Raw genomic sequence first — 23,224 nt, 5'->3', positions numbered from 1 at the left:
TTAAAAACGTGAGATGAGAACACAGAAATGGGTCAATCTCCTGCTGTAGGTATATTTATATATACTTGTTAGCTTACATTCTTTTTAAATGCATCTGGAGGGGAATAGAAGTATCAAATCATTCGGACAAATTAGATCTGAAAAAAATATCCCCCTTTCAGAATTCTTTAGATACCTCCAGATCGGATCATTTTATAACAAACATGTTTCTCGCCCCCCATTGACAAATTTCGAAAAGCTCCGTTTATTAGAAACACACATGTGGACTCGCATCGCAAATGTATAGGGAAGTGACCTGTTCAGGCCCCGACTGTGCCCAAAAGCCAAGCTACATGTCCCAGTGGGAAGCAGACATGGGAGAGGTACTGGAGTGGGACGAGATATTCGTATGGGCGGCCACAAACTCGATATGCACCACGTTAAGGGAGAAAGCATATAAAGTATTAATGCGTTGGTATCTCACTCCGCTAAAATGATCCAGATTCATCCCAGGATACTCTCCATTGTGCCCGAGACAATGTGGAGAATCAGCTGATCTGGTTATATGCTGTGGTCTTGTCCTCGGATTACTCCCTTATGGGAGGAAATTAAGGATTGGCTTCAGAGGATTTTGGACCTCACAATTCCATTGGACCCTTGGTTGTTCCTATTAAATAGACCAACACCCGGCGCAGCCAGGGTTGAGAGTAAATTAGTTGGTCACTTGGCAACAGCATCGAGGTGCGAGTTTGCAGCATTGTGGAAACAAAATAAAATTCCAACAATTCCTAAAATCCGGAACAGAATTTGGTATGTCTGCCAGATGGAGAGGTTGACAAGCTTAGTTAATGACACTGGCATCAAATTCCAAAAGGTCTGGCTACCATAGCTGGCTCAGGCAGACATCCCAGGAGTGAACGGTACCACGATTTTTGTTGTGATAGCCATAGGTGTGTTCTCGGCTGAAGGCGGGGTAATTGCGATAGCAGATAATGAGCGGGGCTGAGTAGACACGTAGAGCTAGACTGGACCGCATGGGGAACGGAGAGGTAGTGTAGGATCAAGTTATAGGATGTCATGAAGCAAAGAAAAGTTCCCAACCCCCCGAGTGGATTTATGATGATATTTTTATGATTTATACTAGTGGTCGCCAAACTTTTCGGTACGAGGGACACATCGTATATTCTACACATTTTTTTCACGGGCCAAAGAAGAAAAAAAACTTGTGGGTGACCTGATGTGGCCGGGGCATAGTTTGGAGACCCCTGATTTATACGGGTGTTACTGAACATAATGGATGTCGTGTGTATTTGTGTTTCCTGAACATCAATAAAAATTTTAAGGAAAAAAAAAAACATTTCACAATCTACCCTATACTGTACACTGCTTCTGTTAGGGTGCCTAATGGCATTAAGAGAACGCTACAAGGGCTGGCATTCTGGTGACCCTTATGATGCTTCCTGAACATCGGGCATTTGTTGCTTGTTTCTAGAGATGAAAGGTCCAGACAGGACCTGCAGAAAACTAGGGGGAAAAGCTACTTGTTTCTCAGAACGTCATAAGGCCACATACCATGCCAAGGAACGATTTTTATTACATGCTATAAAGTTGATAAGACTGATGATGCTAATAATTAGTCAGGTTTTTATGCAGAATCTCAACCTTGTGTGTGCGCCAGAATCCATTTCCCCCTCAATATTTTCCTATTTCATAACGAAGGGAAGATAGATCAACCACATTTGCAGTACCCCTCCCTCTGCAACTTGTGTAGTGTAGAATTTACCTGTTGAAGCGATGACATATCGGCAAACTGCACCCACAACCTCTTGCCTTTTTAAGAAACAAAATCATAAAAGTAAAGCTTACTCCTTCATAGAATGACTAAAGATTGTTCCAGCCCTTTCAAATTGGTTGCTGCCAGCTACGCTGGTGATCAGCTTTAAATAACATATTCATCTATAGCAAAATAACATTGAGTCCTTATCTGTTAGATGGGGACAGTGTCCCAAGAGATTCGGAAGGATTGCACAGGATACTGCAATATGTGAAGGGGGCGTCCTCGCCGAGCTGGATGCAGGGGAGCGGAGATGCCTCCAGGCTCTAGGAGAGACTGAAGCAGCAAACCTATCTGCCATAAATACCTGTTCCTCAATTAGGAGAGCAGGTGAGGGGAATTATAACCATTATAAACCCTGGCCTGGTCTTTCCATCCACCAACCTCAGTAAATGTGAAGCTGTGGAATGGATCCTTTTACACTATTTCTGCCCTTTCTGACCTAAATCGGGCAAAAAGATGCCTAATATCCTGGGACTATGTCACAATATATACACACATACACACGTTATTGCATGCTCACGTAGACTTGAAAATTGGATTTCCCAGAACTGTTTTTAAACATTTACAAGACTGTAACAATAGTATTTGGTACCAAGGCTAAAAATGTTTAACGCTTCCAATGACTGAGCTCCAGATCAGAACCAACGCTATACCATCCTAGCCCCAGTTACTAGTTTTAAATACTTATTTTTGGGATGCACATTGATACCCTGACATACAAAACCTATGCCAAACTAGGTGTACTTTATAGGAACAAATTCTCCCTAAGTCTGCTGGTCAGAAAGCGTATCGCACAGCAGATGCTAATGCCAATTATAGACTATAGGGACATAGTATATGGCTCGGCACCCCAAACCCACCTTAGCAAACTTGCTACCCTCTACAATTCAATATGCTGTTTTGTTCTCCAATGCAACTACAACACACATCACTGCGAAATGCTCAAAGAACTAGATTGGTCATTACTTGAGTCTGGGTGCAAAGTTCACCTTTCCTGTCTTGCCTTCAAATACTTTCTTGGCAAGCTACCCAGCTATCTGACCAAGCTCCGCACCCCTACCACATGCAGCACCCATCACCTGAGATCAGACTCCAAAAGACTGTTAATGGTTCAAAGGTTCAGCAAAGTATCCAGCCGCTCCTCCTTCTCTTACCGTGCACCCCAAAACTGGAACAACCTACCGGAGACTCTCACATCCACCACCAGTTGAAGTTCTTTCAAATCTAAAGCTGTCTCACATTTTCATCTGGTCTGTAACTGTTACAGACGCCCATAATATATATTATCTTTAACTGTGCACGCAATGTCTTGTATATAATGTCTAGCCCTGTTCACTTAATGTAACTATGTATTTGTAACCATGTATTATTTGTCATCATAACTATGTGCCCAGGACATACTTGAAAACGAGAGGTAACTCTCAATGTATTACTTCCTGGTAAAACATTTTTATAAATAAATAATGTATATGTAGCAAATGTTTTTACCCTAATAACATGAAATAATGCACCACATCAACAGGTGCAATAACGTGTGTGTGTGTGTGTGTGTGTGTGTGTGTGTTGCATCATATTAAAAGAAACAGTAGTAATAGAAAATACCGTTGTAGTTATAAGATTACTCATCACAAAATTAGACAAGGAAAAAAGTTGTTTTTTCAACTTTTCCTTTTAACTGTTAGTCTTGGGTGCTTAAAATCACACACTCAGAACATTAAGCCCAAGCCTGTTTTGCATTAAAAAATATGTTTGTTTGTTTCAGTAACTTTTTTTATGTACCCTTTTGCAGTTTTGCATAGGGCTACAGGGCTTTTGCTATTCTTCCAACGGGTTGCAGGTGTCTTTCATTGCAGCTTATAAAGGTATCATAACACCTACTCCCTCTCCCTCCTTCGCTACTACGTCATGGTTGCTGATTTTAAATCCAGTTTAAGCTTAGGGATGGCTAACTTCAGTATTGAATCACTCCGTGATACTTGTTCAATCAGTCCCCCAGCTGATTAACCATGCATTAACCATAAAGTCCACAAGATTTAGTAAAAGTGTTGAAAAACCAACATTAGCCATTGTAGGAGACAAGTGCAGAGGTGTAACCAGGAAGACGTACTTAAGGGAAAATAAACATTTGGCTTTTATTTAGACCACGGCTTTAAACAGTTCAGCTTCATGTCAGCATGCAAAAACAAATAAAACAGGCCTATCACATTGTAAGGACGAACTCACACTTCTCAGTACCTATCTGCAGGCCTGGGAGGCTAGGCCTCTTACCAACCTCTGAACCCAAAGTCCAAAGAGGTACCTGTAAGCAAGGGGATCTGGGTGGGTTCCATGGTCCGCTGTATCCTGGAATAGAGGGTCTGCTTGCCTGGGATCTCTCTAGCAGCACACACTTCTTCAGTGATATAGAGATCTGTTTCCTGTGGATCTATCTGGTAGCACAATCCTTCTGTGCTAGAGAACCTTGTGCAGCACACTTTTAAACCTGCTTGATGAGCCAGGTGGAGACTGGTTAATTGACTAGCCGAAATTAACCAGCTCCCTGCTGGACTCATTAGACAGGCTTTGTGTGCTGTCTTTTTAAACTGGGGAAAGGCCCTGTCACAGCCTCTATAACTGTGTTTCTCTGTTTTCTGTTCATGGTAAAACGTATGATTATTTTAGTGCATTTATTAAAGATTTTAAACTACATTTCAGAGCACTATCATGATGATAGCACTAATTATTAATGCAATTGTAAACTTAATTTTTTTGTAATGATTGGTTATTTTGTTTACTTTAATAAACGGTTGTGGTGCCTCAGCAACTGGATCATATTAATTGTGGCTACATGTGGGGAAAAAGACTCCATGGCTCATATCAATATCAATATGAGATCTGGGTCCAGTCCCCATGTTTTATTATTAGCTCTGTTCTAATTTTATAGATCTTGGGAAAAAAAAAAAAAACAGTACTGCCTTAAGGACATGTTTACTAAATGGTGTTAAACTGCATTCATCAAGCTTTGAATGGGCTGCAAGTAGTTTTCCAGCACCAGAATGTTTATTATGGCAGAACACTGCTTAATAAATATGACCCCTTCTGTTCCATTTGAGTGAATGGGCTGCTGCACGTCTTACTGTGACGGTGCTCGTCTCCAATCGGGAAGCGGACTCGCGGGGGTGAGGTTGGGATGCAGAATAACTGACCAGAGCCCAGGGACAGAGTCCTGATAGAGTAATTGTAGTCGGTAAGCAGGCAGAAAGCAGCAAGGTCAAGGTTCAGCAACGGGAATCCAATCAGGCAAAAATGGTAAAGCGTAACTGCGTAGACAAACAGGAGCTGCAAACGTAGAAGTTTGCTTGGCGACTCCTACCAGCAAGTGCAGCTTAAGGCTGCGCTTATAGTGCCGGCGACGTCATGTCACGGCAAAACAAATTTATTGCCGCCGTCGCGTGCGCTTATAGTCCATTTGATTTTTCCAGTGACCGCAGCGTGACGTCGCCATCGCTGTCGCCGGCACTATAAGCGCAGCTTTATATAGCAGGCTGCCAGTAACCAAAATGGCCAAATAAAGAGAAAGAGCAGGCAATCTGGAAAACCCGAACTGGCGCAAAACCCGGCACGGATCAAGCAGAATCCTTACACTTGGCAACGCTTTGTAACATTGGCCTTGAAGCTCATAATGTTGAGGGGGGGGATAGAAGATTGGGGGAGTAGAAGGTTGGACTGGGTTGAAGGAATAGTTCATTGGTAATGTCGCTGCTTTTGAAGCAGGTGAACGTCGTTCGAATCTTGGCGTCCGCTCTTTGTGACCTTGAGTAGGACATTTTAACTTCTCTCTCAGGTACTAACATTTTTATTTATTTATAAAATGTTTTACCAGGAAATACATTTTGTGTTGCCTCTCATTTTCAAATATGTCCTGGGAAAACTACATTGTAAACTCTACAGGGCAGGGACACGGGCCTGAAAAAGGCTATTTACAGCACTATGTACGTCGTCGGCTATATCCGACGTTAAAATATTATTCGAGGTGGAGTTGGGTTTGTAACACTGCTTATCTAGAGAGTAAACCATAATCAAGCATATATTTCACCACAATATTACTTTTTTTGTCAACCACAAAATGAAACTCGCATACGTAACATCAGCTTTGCCACACATCAAAAAAGTGTTGCACTTCACAGACGGGATCCTTTTATCAGAGTTACATTGCTTAAGTTGTGTACCTTTTCTTTCAGATACAATGGGGGAGGTCTATGTCTGTTCAATCTGGTCTTCTATTGGTCACGTACCTTCTAATCACTCTAGAAGCTGTACCAATAGACAAAGACAAGACCAAAGCGAAAGAGGAGCCAGTCGTAGAAGGGGAAAAATCTCAACCTGCAGTAAGTGGAACACATGAATACATGCATGTATTGGCAAATACATGTCCAATTTAAAATCCTGTATTGCTTCATTTCAGCAGGTTTTGTATTGGTTTCTCCAGATTAAAGCATTTGGAAAATTGCTTCCCTGTTATTTATGTCAAAGATAAAAAATAAATAAAACAAGAACACTTATGAGCACAATCACGTCTTAAAGAGGTCCATAAACCTGCCATTTCCCCAGTCACTCGGCATACAGCACTTCCAGTGCAGCAAGGGATTCTGGGTAATGACATGCAAATGAGCACTCACACTTGTAAGCACGTGACTTGGATATGCAACCAGGGTTAATACACACAGCTACTCTAGACAACTCACCTTTCTCCTGCGCAAGATACTTTCAATGAGTTTATATTAACCACTTACTCGATTGCTATCATATTTATCCTCTGACCCCACCCAAGAAATATGCAAAAATGTCATTAATATATATATCTGCAAGGGTCTCAGGTCCCTGTTTATTAAAGAAAAACTATGCACTTAAAACAAAAAAAATATATTGTTGCCAAATGAGTCCGGAAATGTAATTACTCTCTACAAAAAGTGCAAACAGTTAGTTCAGAGCCCAAAGCATAACTTATTAAAGGTTTATTTTTATATCTAAAAATACAGTGCTTGGGTTACAGAAAAAGATTATTACAAGAATATACAGTTACAATAAATGTATAACAGTTTCTTAAAATATATAAAACAAACAGAATTCCCTATACGTTACCACACGTCCTAAATTCTTCCCAGAGAAGTCACTCTCAGAAAGATGAAAATTCACGTGCCTATTCCCAAACACATCTCTGTTGAATTCTAATTTTCTATTCAAACATGCCAACATTTATGCCCAGACCTTCTTGCATTGAAACGCATGCACAAGACCCACCCCTGTCGTAAATCAGCTCGGGCTAACAGTTTTATGACTTTGTCTCGTGACATTTAAAGTCTGACTGAATAGATAAAAGAGCTCACATCCTAATTTCTCTAATACTTAGGCCGACGCCATCTTCACGGTTGCGTCTGTGCTCTCTACATACACGCCTCCACCTAAAATGTGACAGCCTAACATCGATTTTTCGCAGGAGCAATGGTGATCTGTCTTTTGCACTTCTTACCCAAGCAGTGTGTGGTATGATTTGATTTGTCTAATCACCACGATGACAGATATTCATTTGATACTCTTATGAATTACTGTCAGACACATCATTTCTTATGTATAATAAAGTCCTCCAACTAAGTGGTTACTTGTTTGTCACCTCTCTTCAGGATGCACAAGTGATAATTCAAGACTTACAGCCCAGGATCTGGTGATCGTCTACTGCCTTTTAAACGACACACTACTTTTAGTAGGTCATCGGTGATATCCCTCCCATCAATTAAGCCCCCTATAGATCAGCACAGACCCAGGAAGGGTCTTGACCTGTCATAAACACACTATCTTGTATTTTTAAGAAAAACTCTAGCTACATTAACCCTGGAAGCACCAGATTGATTAAAATACTTGATATCTCATGATGTTATCACGACAGCCCTCATAATGTGTGTTTTTTTTTTAAATCTTGTGTATGGGTTTTTGTCACCTGTTTTCTCACCATAACTTACTTCATGTACCTGTTATTTATGTGAAATGTATCCTTCTGCTTTTTCAGTTTAATCATTTATCACAAAATTGTATTACAATTCATATATTTACTCATTTTGTGTTTTGCCAGCATACTACCAGGAAGAGTACAATATGGCAAAGGTAATAAAACAGTAGTGAAAGATACAGTAACATATGTTGCATTAGGGACACGCTTGGGATGCACAGGAATACTTATTTATAAAAATGTTTTACCAGGAAGTAATACATTGAGAGTTACCTCTCGTTTTTAAGTATGTCCTGAGTAAAGAGTTATAAAAAATACATGGTTACATTAAAAGAACAGGGTTATACAGTGAATTCACAGACATTTCATGCACAGATAGAGTTGGAAAATTGGGTACAAGGGATAAAGGGCTTATGAGTTTCAGATTTTAAATAGAGCAGCTTTAACATCACCAAATGGCTCACACCCTTTGGCTGTGCCAAAGGCTGCCCGCCTTTGGGGCAAGGCAGATGTACACTGGGGTGGTTGAGATTGAATCTGCTGCAGCTGCGAACAAAAAGATCTTTGTGTCCTCTTGGCTCATTAACATTCCAGTGGTGGGGGTTGACGTTCCACAAAGTACAAGCCCATGTTAACCTGTGGTACGCTGGTCCTGTGCAGAGGGGAGCAGTTCTTAGTACTTAGGGGATACGATCTGTTTCCAAAGAGCTTATATCAAGTACAAAATGTTAACATTTAGAAGTAGGCATGAGCACACGAATCGTTTGCATGGAGCAACTGGGATTCCGTGAGCAGAGCTCCAGTCCCTGCCAATGTAAAGGAGGTTTTATGCATGGATTTTAAATGGCGCACTTGCTATTTACTCAGCAGTTTTATGTAAACTTGAGGTATTAATGATGATTTCCTAGATAAAGTATTTTAAATGCAATGTGAACACTTAATAGCCATATAATAGTCTCCAGGAGTCAGCCATCTTTAATGTGTGTTGTTATTTATGACACTGGAAGGCTGAGGTTCATTGCTAATTCCTCTGACATTGGCTTCTCCTGGAAAAGCAGAAATAGGTCCCAGGTAGACAGCAGAAGGTAGAGTATGAGCTTGTGCTTTTCCTTAAAGCCGCAATCCATGCAATATCCTATGTGTTTTTTTTTTTTTAATCAGTTCTGTAGTATTAGATAATACTTACTACTTTTTTAAAATCAACTCTTAATGCCATTTTAATGAGCTTTAATACATTGAGCAGCTTTTGATTTATATAGCCTGTATTAGCACACCTCCCCAGCAGTGCAAGATATTTGTAGCACTTTACTGTTTGTGATAATTTGTTGCCAATATTACCAGCAGTTGGAGCTGCAAACTGTAACAATAGATAATGTTACCTTAGTAATATACAGATACATTGTAGCTGCTAAGTTACACTGACTGAAGGGTTGATTGAAACTGAAAGGCAGCCATTTAGTGAACCCTGGGAAGCAGAATCTTTGCTGATCGATTTATGGGAGAACGAAAAGATCAGAAGCTTAATTATTAGTTTTCTATAAAGGTAATCAAATGCTGCATATATTATTAAACCAATACACACACATTTATTTGTATTTATTTTTGTGCCACTTGAATTGCCGCTTTATTCATTTTGTGGTGTACATTGGGTGGGATGTTCTTTTCATGTGGTGTACATTGGGTGGGATGTTCTTTTCATGCGGTGTACATTGGGTGGGATGTCATTTTCATGTGGTGTACATTGGATGGGATGTCATTTTCATGCGGTGTACATTGGGTGGGATGTCCTTTTCATGCGGTGTACATTGGGTGGGATGTTCTTTTCATGCGGTGTACATTGGGTGGGATGTCCTTTTCATGCGGTGTACATTGGGTGGGATGTTCTTTTCATGTGGTGTACATTGGATGGGATGTCATTTTCATGTGGTGTACATTGGGTGGGATGTTCTTTTCATGCGGTGTACATTGGGTGGGATGTCCTTTTCATGCGGTGTACATTGGGTGGGATGTCCTTTTCATGTGGTGTACATTGGGTGGGATGTCCTTTTCATGCGGTGTACATTGGGTGGGATGTCCTTTTCATGTGGTGTACATTGGATGGGATGTTCTTTTCATGCGGTGTACATTGGATGGGATGTCCTTTTCATGCGGTGTACATTGGGTGGGATGTTCTTTTCATGCGGTGTACATTGGATGGGATGTCCTTTTCATGTGGTGTACATTGGGTGGGATGTTCTTTTCATGCGGTGTACATTGGGTGGGATGTTCTTTTCATGCGGTGTACATTGGGTGGGATGTCCTTTTCATGCGGTGTACATTGGGTGGGATGTCCTTTTCATGCGGTGTACATTGGGTGGGATGTTCTTTTCATGTGGTGTACATTGGGTGGGATGTCCTTTTCATGTGGTGTACATTGGGTGGGATGTCCTTTTCATGCGGTGTACATTGGGTGGGATGTCCTTTTCATGTGGTGTACATTGGGTGGGATGTCCTTTTCATGCGGTGTACATTGGGTGGGATGTTCTTTTCATGTGGTGTACATTGGGTAGGATGTCCTTTTCATGCGGTGTACATTGGGTGGGATGTTCTTTTCATGCGGTGTACATTGGGTGGGATGTTCTTTTCATGTGGTGTACATTGGGTGGGATGTCCTTTTCATGCGGTGTACATTGGATGGGATGTCCTTTTCATGTGGTGTACATTGGATGGGATGTTCTTTTCATGCGGCTTACATTGGATGGGATGTCCTTTTCATGCGGTGTACATTGGATGGGATGTCCTTTTCATGCGGTGTACATTGGGTGGGATGTCCTTTTCATGCGGTGTACATTGGATGGGATGTCCTTTTCATGTGGTGTACATTGGGTGGGATGTTCTTTTCATGTGGTGTACATTGGGTGGGATGTCCTTTTCATGTGGTGTACATTGGATGGGATGTTCTTTTCATGCGGTGTACATTGGATGGGATGTCCTTTTCATGCGGTGTACATTGGGTGGGATGTTCTTTTCATGCGGTGTACATTGGATGGGATGTCCTTTTCATGCGGTGTACATTGGATGGGATGTCCTTTTCATGCGGTGTACATTGGATGGGATGTTCTTTTCATGCGATGTACATTGGATGGGATGTTCTTTTCATGTGGTGTACATTGGATGGGATGTTCTTTTCATGCGGTGTACATTGGATGGGATGTTCTTTTCATGCGGTGTACATTGGATGGGATGTCCTTTTCATGTGGTGTACATTGGGTGGGATGTTCTTTTCATGCGGTGTACATTGGGTGGGATGTTCTTTTCATGCGGTGTACATTGGGTGGGATGTTCTTTTCATGCGGTGTACATTGGGTGGGATGTTCTTTTCATGCGGTGTACATTGGGTGGGAAGTTCTTTTCATGCGGTGTACATTGGGTGGGATGTTCTTTTCATGCGGTGTACATTGGGTGGGATGTTCTTTTCATGCGGTGTACATTGGGTGGGATGTCCTTTTCATGTGGTGTACATTGGGTGGGATGTTCTTTTCATGTGGTGTACATTGGGTGGGATGTTCTTTTCATGTGGTGTACATTGGGTGGGATGTTCTTTTCATGTGGTGTACATTGGGTGGGATGTTCTTTTCATGTGGTGTACATTGGGTGGGATGTTCTTTTCATGTGGTGTACATTGGGTGGGATGTTCTTTTCATGTGGTGTACATTGGGTGGGATGTTCTTTTCATGCGGTGTACATTGGATGGGATGTTCTTTTCATGCGGTGTACATTGGATGGGATGTCCTTTTCATGCGGTGTACATTGGATGGGATGTCCTTTTCATGCGGTGTACATTGGGTGGGATGTCCTTTTCATGCGGTGTACATTGGATGGGATGTCCTTTTCATGCGGTGTACATTGGATGGGATGTCCTTTTCATGCGGTGTACATTGGATGGGATGTCCTTTTCATGTGGTGTACATTGGATGGGATGTCCTTTTCATGCGGTGTACATTGGATGGGATGTCCTTTTCATGCGGTGTACATTGGGTGGGATGTCCTTTTCATGCGGTGTACATTGGATGGGATGTCCTTTTCATGCGGTGTACATTGGATGGGATGTCGTTTTCATGCGGTGTACATTGGATGGGATGTCCTTTTCATGCGGTGTACATTGGGTGGGATGTGCTTTTCATGCGGTGTATATTGGATGGGATGTCCTTTTCATGCGGTGTACATTGGATGGGATGTCCTTTTCATGCGGTGTACATTGGATGGGATGTCCTTTTCATGCGGTGTACATTGGGTGGGATGTTCTTTTCATGCGGTGTACATTGGGTGGGATGTTCTTTTCATGTGGTGTACATTGGGTGGGATGTTCTTTTCATGCGGTGTACATTGGGTGGGATGTCCTTTTCATGCGGTGTACATTGGATGGGATGTCCTTTTCATGCGGTGTACATTGGATGGGATGTCGTTTTCATGCGGTGTACATTGGATGGGATGTCCTTTTCATGCGGTGTACATTGGGTGGGATGTGCTTTTCATGCGGTGTACATTGGATGGGATGTCCTTTTCATGCGGTGTACATTGGATGGGATGTCCTTTTCATGCGGTGTACATTGGATGGGATGTCCTTTTCATGCGGTGTACATTGGATGGGATGTTCTTCTCATGCGGTGTACATTGGATGGGATGTTCTTTTCATGGGGTGTACATTGGGTGGGATGTCCTTTTCATGCGGTGTAGATTGGGTGGGATGTCCTTTTCATGCGGTGTAGATTGGATGGGATGTCCTTTTCATGCGGTGTACATTGGATGGGATGTTCTTTTCATGCGGTGTACATTGGGTGGGATGTTCTTTTCATGCGGTGTACATTGGGTGGGATGTTCTTTTCATGCGGTGTACATTGGGTGGGATGTTCTTTTCATGCGGTGTACATTGGGTGGGATGTTCTTTTCATGCGGTGTACATTGGGTGGGATGTTCTTTTCATGTGGTGTACATTGGGTGGGATGTTCTTTTCATGTGGTGTACATTGGGTGGGATGTTCTTTTCATGCGGTGTACATTGGGTGGGATGTCATTTTCATGTGGTGTACATTGGATGGGATGTCATTTTCATGTGGTGTACATTGGGTGGGATGTTCTTTTCATGCGGTGTACATTGGGTGGGATGTCCTTTTCATGCGGTGTACATTGGGTGGGATGTTCTTTTCATGTGGTGTACATTGGATGGGATGTCATTTTCATGTGGTGTACATTGGGTGGGATGTTCTTTTCATGCGGTGTACATTGGGTGGGATGTCCTTTTCATGCGGTGTACATTGGGTGGGATGTCCTTTTCATGTGGTGTACATTGGGTGGGATGTCCTTTTCATGCGGTGTACATTGGGTGGGATGTCCTTTTCATGTGGTGTACATTGGATGGGATGTTCTTTTCATGCGGTGTACATTGGATGGGATGTCCTTTTCATGCGGTGTACATTGGGTGGGATGTTCTTTTCATGCGGTGTACATTGGATGGGATGTCCTTTTCATGTGGTGTACATTGGGTGGGATGTTCTTTTCATGCGGTGTACATTGGGTGGGATGTTCTTTTCATGCGGTGTACATTGGGTGGGATGTCCTTTTCATGCGGTGTACATTGGGTGGGATGTCCTTTTCATGCGGTGTACATTGGGTGGGATGTTCTTTTCATGTGGTGTACATTGGGTGGGATGTCCTTTTCATGTGGTGTACATTGGGTGGGATGTCCTTTTCATGCGGTGTACATTGGGTGGGATGTCCTTTTCATGCGGTGTACATTGGGTGGGATGTCCTTTTCATGCGGTGTACATTGGGTGGGATGTTCTTTTCATGTGGTGTACATTGGGTAGGATGTCCTTTTCATGCGGTGTACATTGGGTGGGATGTTCTTTTCATGTGGTGTACATTGGGTGGGATGTCCTTTTCATGCGGTGTACATTGGATGGGATGTCCTTTTCATATGGTGTACATTGGATGGGATGTCCTTTTCATGTGGTGTACATTGGATGGGATGTTCTTTTCATGCGGCTTACATTGGATGGGATGTCCTTTTCATGCGGTGTACATTGGATGGGATGGTCTTTTCATGCGGTGTACATTGGGTGGGATGTCCTTTTCATGCGGTGTACATTGGATGGGATGTCCTTTTCATGTGGTGTACATTGGGTGGGATGTTCTTTTCATGTGGTGTACATTGGGTGGGATGTCCTTTTCATGTGGTGTACATTGGATGGGATGTTCTTTTCATGCGGTGTACATTGGATGGGATGTCCTTTTCATGCGGTGTACATTGGGTGGGATGTTCTTTTCATGCGGTGTACATTGGATGGGATGTCCTTTTCATGCGGTGTACATTGGATGGGATGTCCTTTTCATGCGGTGTACATTGGATGGGATGTTCTTTTCATGCGATGTACATTGGATGGGATGTTCTTTTCATGTGGTGTACATTGGATGGGATGTTCTTTTCATGCGGTGTACATTGGATGGGATGTTCTTTTCATGCGGTGTACATTGGATGGGATGTCCTTTTCATGTGGTGTACATTGGGTGGGATGTTCTTTTCATGCGGTGTACATTGGGTGGGATGTTCTTTTCATGCGGTGTACAGTGGGTGGGATGTTCTTTTCATGCGGTGTACATTGGGTGGGAAGTTCTTTTCATGCGGTGTACATTGGGTGGGATGTTCTTTTCATGCGGTGTACATTGGGTGGGATGTTCTTTTCATGCGGTGTACATTGGGGGGGATGTTCTTTTCATGCGGTGTACATTGGGTGGGATGTTCTTTTCATGCGGTGTACATTGGATGGGATGTTCTTTTCATGCGGTGTACATTGGGTGGGATGTTCTTTTCATGCGGTGTACATTGGGTGGGATGTTCTTTTCATGCGGTGTACATTGGATGGGATGTTCTTTTCATGCGGTGTACATTGGGTGGGATGTTCTTTTCATGCGGTGTACATTGGGTGGGATGTCCTTTTCATGTGGTGTACATTGGGTGGGATGTTCTTTTCATGTGGTGTACATTGGGTGGGATGTTCTTTTCATGTGGTGTACATTGGGTGGGATGTTCTTTTCATGCGGTGTACATTGGGTGGGATGTTCTTTTCATGTGGTGTACATTGGGTGGGATGTTCTTTTCATGTGGTGTACATTGGGTGGGATGTTCTTTTCATGTGGTGTACATTGGGTGGGATGTTCTTTTCATGTGGTGTACATTGGGTGGGATGTTCTTTTCATGTGGTGTACATTGGGTGGGATGTTCTTTTCATGCGGTGTACATTGGATGGGATGTTCTTTTCATGCGGTGTACATTGGATGGGATGTCCTTTTCATGCGGTGTACATTGGATGGGATGTCCTTTTCATGCGGTGTACATTGGGTGGGATGTCCTTTTCATGCGGTGTACATTGGATGGGATGTCCTTTTCATGCGGTGTACATTGGATGGGATGTCCTTTTCATGCGGTGTACATTGGATGGGATGTCCTTTTCATGCGGTGTACATTGGATGGGATGTCCTTTTCATGCGGTGTACATTGGATGGGATGTCCTTTTCATGCGGTGTACATTGGGTGGGATGTCCTTTTCATGCGGTGTACATTGGATGGGATGTCCTTTTCATGCGGTGTACATTGGATGGGATGTCGTTTTCATGCGGTGTACATTGGATGGGATGTCCTTTTCATGCGGTGTACATTGGGTGGGATGTGCTTTTCATGCGGTGTATATTGGATGGGATGTCCTTTTCATGCGGTGTACATTGGATGGGATGTCCTTTTCATGCGGTGTACATTGGATGGGATGTCCTTTTCATGCGGTGTACATTGGGTGGGATGTTCTTTTCATGCGGTGTACATTGGGTGGGATGTTCTTTTCATGTGGTGTACATTGGGTGGGATGTTCTTTTCATGCGGTGTACATTGGGTGGGATGTCCTTTTCATGCGGTGTACATTGGATGGGATGTCCTTTTCATGCGGTGTACATTGGATGGGATGTCGTTTTCATGCGGTGTACATTGGATGGGATGTCCTTTTCATGCGGTGTACATTGGGTGGGATGTGCTTTTCATGCGGTGTACATTGGATGGGATGTCCTTTTCATGCGGTGTACATTGGATGGGATGTCCTTTTCATGCGGTGTACATTGGATGGGATGTCCTTTTCATGCGGTGTACATTGGATGGGATGTTCTTCTCATGCGGTGTACATTGGATGGGATGTTCTTTTCATGGGGTGTACATTGGGTGGGATGTCCTTTTCATGCGGTGTAGATTGGGTGGGATGTCCTTTTCATGCGGTGTAGATTGGATGGGATGTCCTTTTCATGCGGTGTACATTGGATGGGATGTTCTTTTCATGCGGTGTACATTGGGTGGGATGTTCTTTTCATGCGGTGTACATTGGGTGGGATGTTCTTTTCATGCGGTGTACATTGGGTGGGATGTTCTTTTCATGCGGTGTACATTGGGTGGGATGTTCTTTTCATGCGGTGTACATTGGGTGGGATGTTCTTTTCATGTGGTGTACATTGGGTGGGATGTTCTTTTCATGCGGTGTACATTGGGTGGGATGTCCTTTTCATGCGGTGTACATTGGGTGGGATGTCCTTTTCATGCGGTGTACATTGGGTGGGATGTCCTTTTCATGCGGTGTACATTGGATGGGATGTCCTTTTCATGCGGTGTACATTGGGTGGGATGTCCTTTTCATGCGGTGTACATTGGGTGGGATGTCCTTTTCATGCGGTGTACATTGGGTGGGATGTTCTTTTCATGCGGTGTACATTGGGTGGGATGTTCTTTTCATGTGGTGTACATTGGGTGGGATGTTCTTTTCATGGGGTGTACATTGGGTGGGATGTCCTTTTCATGCGGTGTACATTGGGTGGGATGTCCTTTTCATGCGGTGTACATTGGGTGGGATGTTCTTTTCATGCGGTGTACATTGGGTGGGATGTTCTTTTCATGCGGTGTACATTGGGTGGGATGTCCTTTTCATGCGGTGTACATTGGGTGGGATGTCCTTTTCATGCGGTGTACATTGGGTGGGATGTCCTTTTCATGTGGTGTACATTGGGTGGGATGTCTTTTTCATGCGGTGCAGCCGTTTAAAATCTCCCATACCTAATTAAATATGGAAACTGAAAACCGTGAACCTGGTCGCACATTGAGGGTGGGTCCGTATTGCTCCATTAAAACAAGTTCAATGAAAATAACAAATCAGGAAGTTTGTACAGCAAAATAAATAAACACATTTTAGCATTAAATCAAATTCACTGAATAAAAAAATGAATCCATGTTCGGTTACCGGATATTGCACTTTGTGTACATGCACTTGCATTACTTTCTGTTCTTATCTACGCAAACAGATGAGTAAGGAGAATGTCAAAGAGCATGTGGGAGAGTAATTAGCTATTTCTAAAAGCTTTTTAGCTAAATGTCAAATCTATTAGCTGTGTCGGGTGATCAAATGACAAATGAACCCCTTCAGGTCTGATCTGAGGTTACCTGCATTGCTTTGAAATGTTTAATTCTCTAATAATTAAAAAAATAAAATAAATAGGCACCTCAAATGCCTTCTTTTTAGAGCGTTTTAATTGTTCTATTATATATGTGTATGGCTTTATTTGTATAGTGCCATCTGTGTACATAGCAGCAAGGTTACAAAATATAAAGATTTAGATAAGTGGTGCAAGACGTTTTAAAGGAGCAATTCATTTAATTGAACATTTTAAAACACGTTTGAAACACGAGGTCTCCGTAGCAGAACCCCATTTATTTCAGCTCCAGGTACCCCTTTTTCCCCAGAGATAATTGCCTCCAAAGTAGGTGCCGGCAGCTGATGTGGCTGAACAAGCAGAGCTTTAAAGTTTAAAGCTCCAGCGTCACATGGGCCAATAGGAAGCCAAACCTGATAACATCACAGCTTCCTATTGGCCCACAGGGCAGGGAAACTTTGAAACTCCGCTATAACATGAGCCTTGGTAGCGGAGCCGCTATAGGCATCCCCTACAGACGCAAGTGTCTCTGTAAGCAGGAGGTCCAGGGTTGAAATTAATGGGCCTCGGCTCCGAAGACCCCCCGCTTCAATCCAACGTAACAAAAATTAAGAAGAAAATGATTGGATTGCCTCTCATAACTTAAATTGTAAAAATGTTGCCATTGTAAATAAATCCATTAATTTTATTCCAGTCCTGGCATAATGGCTCAATTTCACCAACGTCCAAAACAGGGCACTCATTAAACTGTTTACCAGGGTGGTAATTCAGAACCGCATCAGGGGTTGTGACAGGGCTGCTTGTAAAGTAAAGTGCATATTTGTTTTCTTGCAATTAGTGCACCACTTGTGTCCGTCTTTTCTGTTTCTGTTTTCTTTTTGCTGGGCCCAGCTATCTTTTCTCTATTTTTTTCCCCCTAAACTTTTCTAACTTTCATGTGGTGTCCTGAAGGCAGTCAGATGAATGCAGGAATGGTTTATTTGCTGTACAGTCTTTATGTATTTCACACATGCAGGCAGTTCTAGCAGGTTTGAATGGGGGTTAATTCTTATTGGCCAGGTATAATAAATATAGACTAATCCTTACCTGAACTATACCCTGTAGCAGGATTTGTTAAGGTGGGTTGGTGTTTGCTGTTGGGCAGAATCTGTGAAAAGGAAAGGGTGTTTCCTTCCTGCAATACCATACATGGTGGATTATACCTTTTGTAGCGGTTTAAAGGCAGGTGATACTGAAATTGAGTAACTTCTTATTTTACAAGAGTAAAAACGTGCAGTTGATATTTACTTTTGTTTTGTTGTAGAAAATTGTATATGTGATGCCAAGTTTATTATGTTGTCTAATTTGTGTATGTTTTGGAAATGTTTCCCCTGTGTGGTTGGCTGAACTTGGTGTGGTCCTAAATGAACCAGGTGTCTGATGCTATTTAAGGAGGGATCAGTTGGCAGATCAGAGTGAGAGGGGAAGGTGAAGGTTGTACTTCACTGCACGGCTCCATTCTCTCCAGGATCTGCTGCTCCTGCCTCCTTAAATAGCTGGTACTTAGAAATCCATCTGTACAAACTGTCAAAGGAATAAACCTGTCCTGGTTTAGCCACGAATACTTGTCATTGTCTGACTTCTGATTTTTTTCTTCTTCATATGGACGCAACCTCTCACAGTGGTGTTGTAGAGCTGCGTTTCCAGTGACTTCCTTGCAGCTATATCTGCTCAGCCACGTATCTAAAAGCGGCCAAATAAGTAGCATTACTGATTTAACTACAAACAACCATGTGATCTACTTGCCCACTTTTAAGTTAGTCGCCAAGTTTACCATATTTTGACAAACAAAGACGAATTCCTACGCCTTCTTGAAAAATAGCTTTACGGTGCAGACCAGGGTTGGCAATAAATCCAAATCCTGGATATCCTCGACCAAGCTCATGAGGACTTTTGTAAGCAGATAATCAATGTGGGGACCTTTTGAACTAATGCAGGAATCCTAATAAGGATAAACAAGCCGTGTAAGTCAGACTTCCCTTTAAGATGCAATGCTCGCCAACAGCCGTGCAATAACAAAATGAAACAACGGGATGTGCTTTGGATAAGGGCAGTTCCTATGTCTATTCCAACTATCTCTGGCATGTACTTTGACACTCTGCTCTTTTTGCTGACTTGGAATCCTTAAATGACCTTTATCAAACTGGTAAACCTAATTCCTTATTCAAGAAATATGCACTGATATGGGTAACACCCAAAATGATACAGTTTGTAATGGAGCACGTTGCATAGCTTTCATGTGGCTGCCTTTTAAGCACAAAGTGCATGTCATTACCCATAATCCCTTGCTGCAGTGGAAGCACTGCATGCTAAGCGATAATAGTGGAAAGCAGGGTTGCAGACCTGCCTGAGACATGTGAATGTGCGCACAAGTGGTATTTGTATTTTCGGCCTTTTACTGCATTGGACAACTAGTCAGAACAAACAAAAGCCCATGTTATCAGTTTAACATGCAGTAATCTTGCTGAATTCTATGGCACTAACATTATGTTGTCAATAGGGATGAAAAGTCACCGGTATTAATGGTGGTACTGCAAAATCAAACCACACATAGTAAAATGGACACAACGATGCATAGGTTTTACATTTACTGTAACCATATTTGTTTGGTCACAATGTTGTGTGAGCAAAAACATTCAAATGCCATGCGTAAAAAAATCAGTGATATATGGTTAAACTCCATTAATAAATATTCCTTTGCAAGAGCAGTAAGTTCGTTTAGGGTTTTGGAAACACGTTCTCTGGCAGAAAAAACAGCATAGCTGGTAGCAAATAATTCCCTGGACCCTTCAGCAACAAAGATTAAATGTTAATTTTGTTTTCTTTTTGCTCTCAACAGGACACAGGGCTTTATTATGACCGATATCTCAGAGAAGTAGTTGAAGTTCTAGAAACAGATACACATTTTAGAGAAAAGCTCCAGACCGCTGATATTGATGACATCAAGGTATGTGTGAAGATGGTCGTGGGATGGGCAACTAAAAAAAGCTGATGGGGGGGAAATATATATATACACACAAACACACACATCTCATAAAAGGAGGTAGTACTAAACCTGTGTGTGAATGTGCAATATGTGACAGTGATTGCAAATAAGATGATAATCATGTACAATATACTAAATAAGACTAACAGTATTAGAAACACATAGTTAATTAAAATTAAGATTGTCCAAACCACTCCCCGTCATGGTGATAATGTTGAAGAGACAATGATGGATATGAATAAAGGTCCACAGTCCGCAAGCTGGAGATAATGGAGTCCTTTTGCAGCTTGAGATGGTGATGAATCACATCACAAAGGAAGAACCTGAAAAGAACAAGAAGCGCAGGCTCCATAGCGCAACTCAATATAAACAATTTAATCAAAATAAAAAAAACTTGCACTCACAATAGTTGAGTTAAAAAATTGCATGTATTATATTAGCTTGTATAGGTCATGTTTTGATCTTAAGCAAAAATATTGCATACAACTTGTTGGGGCTACAGTCTCTTAACCAATTGTTTAGTCAATGGAAATTGGGAATTTATATTTTAAAAGCATCTACGTTGACTATGAAATATCTTTCCTAGTCAACGTAGATGCTTCCTAAATAAAAATGTCAAATTTCACAGCCTGCAAAAAAGTCCAAGGCACCTACAGCTTTGAATGAGAGTTGAAGATGAATGCTTGTTTTATAATGTGTCTTTTAGCTGGCAGAGACTTCTTAGGTTTGCCAACGCTCAACTGCAGTTTTCTTCTTCATAGAGTGGGAAAATCAGCAAAGAGCTTGACCTGGTGAGTCACCACATCCGATCCAAACTGGATGAGCTCAAAAGACAAGAAGTGGCAAGACTAAGGATGCTCATCAAGGCAAAGCTCGATGCTTCTGAAAGTGAGAACAATTCTTTGCTTATATACCAGATATGGATGTTACGAGCAACGCTTACCCAGAGTGTACTCCAAATACAGTACGGCTTCTGGAGGAACTTTTCATTCTATAAAGGGGTAGATGATGCAAATGACCAGGATTATAGAGCAGTGTTAATCCTAGAAAGCTGCTTTAATTTAGTGAATGAAAGAGTCTGCAATTCCCCCCTCCCCAAATAAATATATAGTGATACAGAGAGAACAAAGTTCTGTGGTTAGGAGTGCTCAAATGAACCAGGTCCCTAATCACCGTCACAGTTCAATATATAACGTGATTGGAGAAAATAATGATGCAGGTGACCTAAATGACAGTGAGTCCTGGTGTGCACAGGTGTGAGCTCATTGAATGAGAAGCATATATAATGTCCTGGTAGGTGATATAGATGGGAGAAATGAGTATGTCCCAGTAATTCACCTCCTATTGAGACTGCCTCTCTAGAGCCAATATTGATCCTGTGTATATTATCCCAGCAATAACCAGCACATGAAGCAGTAATGGTGGATTACTCACATAAGGTCACCTATTCCTCCTCCGTTGGCGTGCATCACGTGTAAACAGCGCTTTGTCAGAGTGTATATATATATACTCTCTGACGAAGCGCTGTTTACAGCGTGAAACGTGTAAGAGGAACATTTTTTATTTGTCTGCACCATGCTGTTCAACATTTATTAAATTTTTTTTAATCAGACCTGCTGTAGCCCCGGATTAACCCCTTATTTGCACGGCTGTGCTCCGCTCTCCATCCCCTGCTGGGACCACCTATCTAAATAAATATATATATTACAACTGTCAAACATCGATAGAGTAGTGATAAAATACATTTTTCTGGATTTAAAAAAAAATAAATAATCCAATTTGATTGTGCAATATTGTGAAATGGCATTTTTTAAAACGGTCCACATCTTTTATAGAAGTCACACAAATGAGAAACAAAAGCAAGTACATCATATTTCTTTTTTTATCATTTGTTTTTTTGTTTTTAGGCTTGACCATTACTAGATTCAGATCCCTAGCTTTAGAAAAACACCCCAATATATCCATAGGCTTTTCCAAGTCTGGTGCTCTCCCAAACACACCTCCTGATATACATACCTTGCAATGTCTTCCAAGGACTGTATGTAACCAAAGCTATCCTTCAGTGGTAATGCAACATTTGGGCCCAGTTCAAATTCACCAGTGGTGTAGAATGATAACTGCAAAATACACCCCATAAAATTAGTGAGAGGTGATGTGATTTTGTATGTGCAGTTTATAATTGAGGACCTTAACGTGGCACTTCAAGTGAAGCAAAGTGCCTCTCAATGTTGACTTGTTCTATGGGCAACTGGTAGCAATACAAGAAGTAACCTTATTGATATTGAGTGTCCTGCCGCCCCTTAATGCCATCTCCCATAAATGTAAAAATCTAAATCATTATACTTCGATATAAAATATAGAGTATTGATATTTCAAATAGTATAGTGGGCCAGCGTGAGAGTTCTTCGTTGATGGAATTAGAATAAATTGAGCTTTTCTTGATAATTCATACTCCAGTAGTGACAAGTTTGACAAGCAATAGACCAACATCTTGGCCCCTATTTCGTGCCAATTTTGGCCCATAGTAGCAGTTCTATTCCACAAGATACCTTCTGGCCCATTCAAGGCACAACGTAGTAAATCTGGTAATTAAATCTAAATTGCAGCTCAAATTGTTCAATATAATGCATTCAAATTGAAAAGAAACGGTGTGCAAGCATAAAACGTAGATTTATTTTGTTATAAAGGTTGAATGTCAATTGTGATCGTACGTTGAGTTTTTAGTGCAAACCTTCATCTTTCCAAAATCAGCCCATTACTGTATGCTCATTTGCATATCTTAGACAGGTCTGCAATCCTATCTTTCACCATTATCACCCAGCATACAGTGCTTCCACTGCAGCAAGGGATTCTGGGAAATGACATGCAAATGAGCACACCATGCCACCTTTTGCTTCATAACCATA

General features: G+C 41.9%; 1 protein-coding gene and 1 long non-coding RNA gene across 6 annotated transcripts in view; one reads left to right on the top strand and one right to left on the bottom strand.

The window, feature by feature from the left end:
* NUCB2 (nucleobindin 2) overlaps nucleotides 1–23,224 on the top strand; it is a 53,992-nt gene that overhangs the window by 12,902 nt on the left and 17,866 nt on the right. For 2 of the 5 annotated variants that reach the window (XM_075567712.1, XM_075567711.1), the window contains exons 2-5: nucleotides 6,037–6,183; nucleotides 7,934–7,954; nucleotides 20,172–20,279; nucleotides 21,080–21,206. In XM_075567712.1, coding sequence (XP_075423827.1) covers nucleotides 6,037–6,183; nucleotides 7,934–7,954; nucleotides 20,172–20,279; nucleotides 21,080–21,206 — 403 coding nt within the window. Of the gene's footprint in view, nucleotides 1–2,038; nucleotides 2,144–6,036; nucleotides 6,184–7,933; nucleotides 7,955–20,171; nucleotides 20,280–21,079; nucleotides 21,207–23,224 lie in introns of those variants that run through there. The other 3 variants (XM_075567714.1, XM_075567713.1, XM_075567715.1) reach the window with 3 other exon arrangements.
* LOC142464271 (uncharacterized) lies at nucleotides 19,913–22,528 on the bottom strand. The gene is made up of 3 exons (XR_012787633.1): nucleotides 22,335–22,528; nucleotides 21,262–21,309; nucleotides 19,913–20,641 (listed from the first exon to the last, which is right to left on the bottom strand). It is a non-coding gene; the product is annotated as an uncharacterized LOC142464271 (long non-coding RNA).

This window comes from Ascaphus truei, chromosome 12 (genome assembly GCF_040206685.1).
Source record: "Ascaphus truei isolate aAscTru1 chromosome 12, aAscTru1.hap1, whole genome shotgun sequence".
NCBI lineage: Eukaryota > Metazoa > Chordata > Amphibia > Anura > Ascaphidae > Ascaphus > Ascaphus truei.
This window is presented reverse-complemented; position numbering and strand designations above follow the sequence as displayed.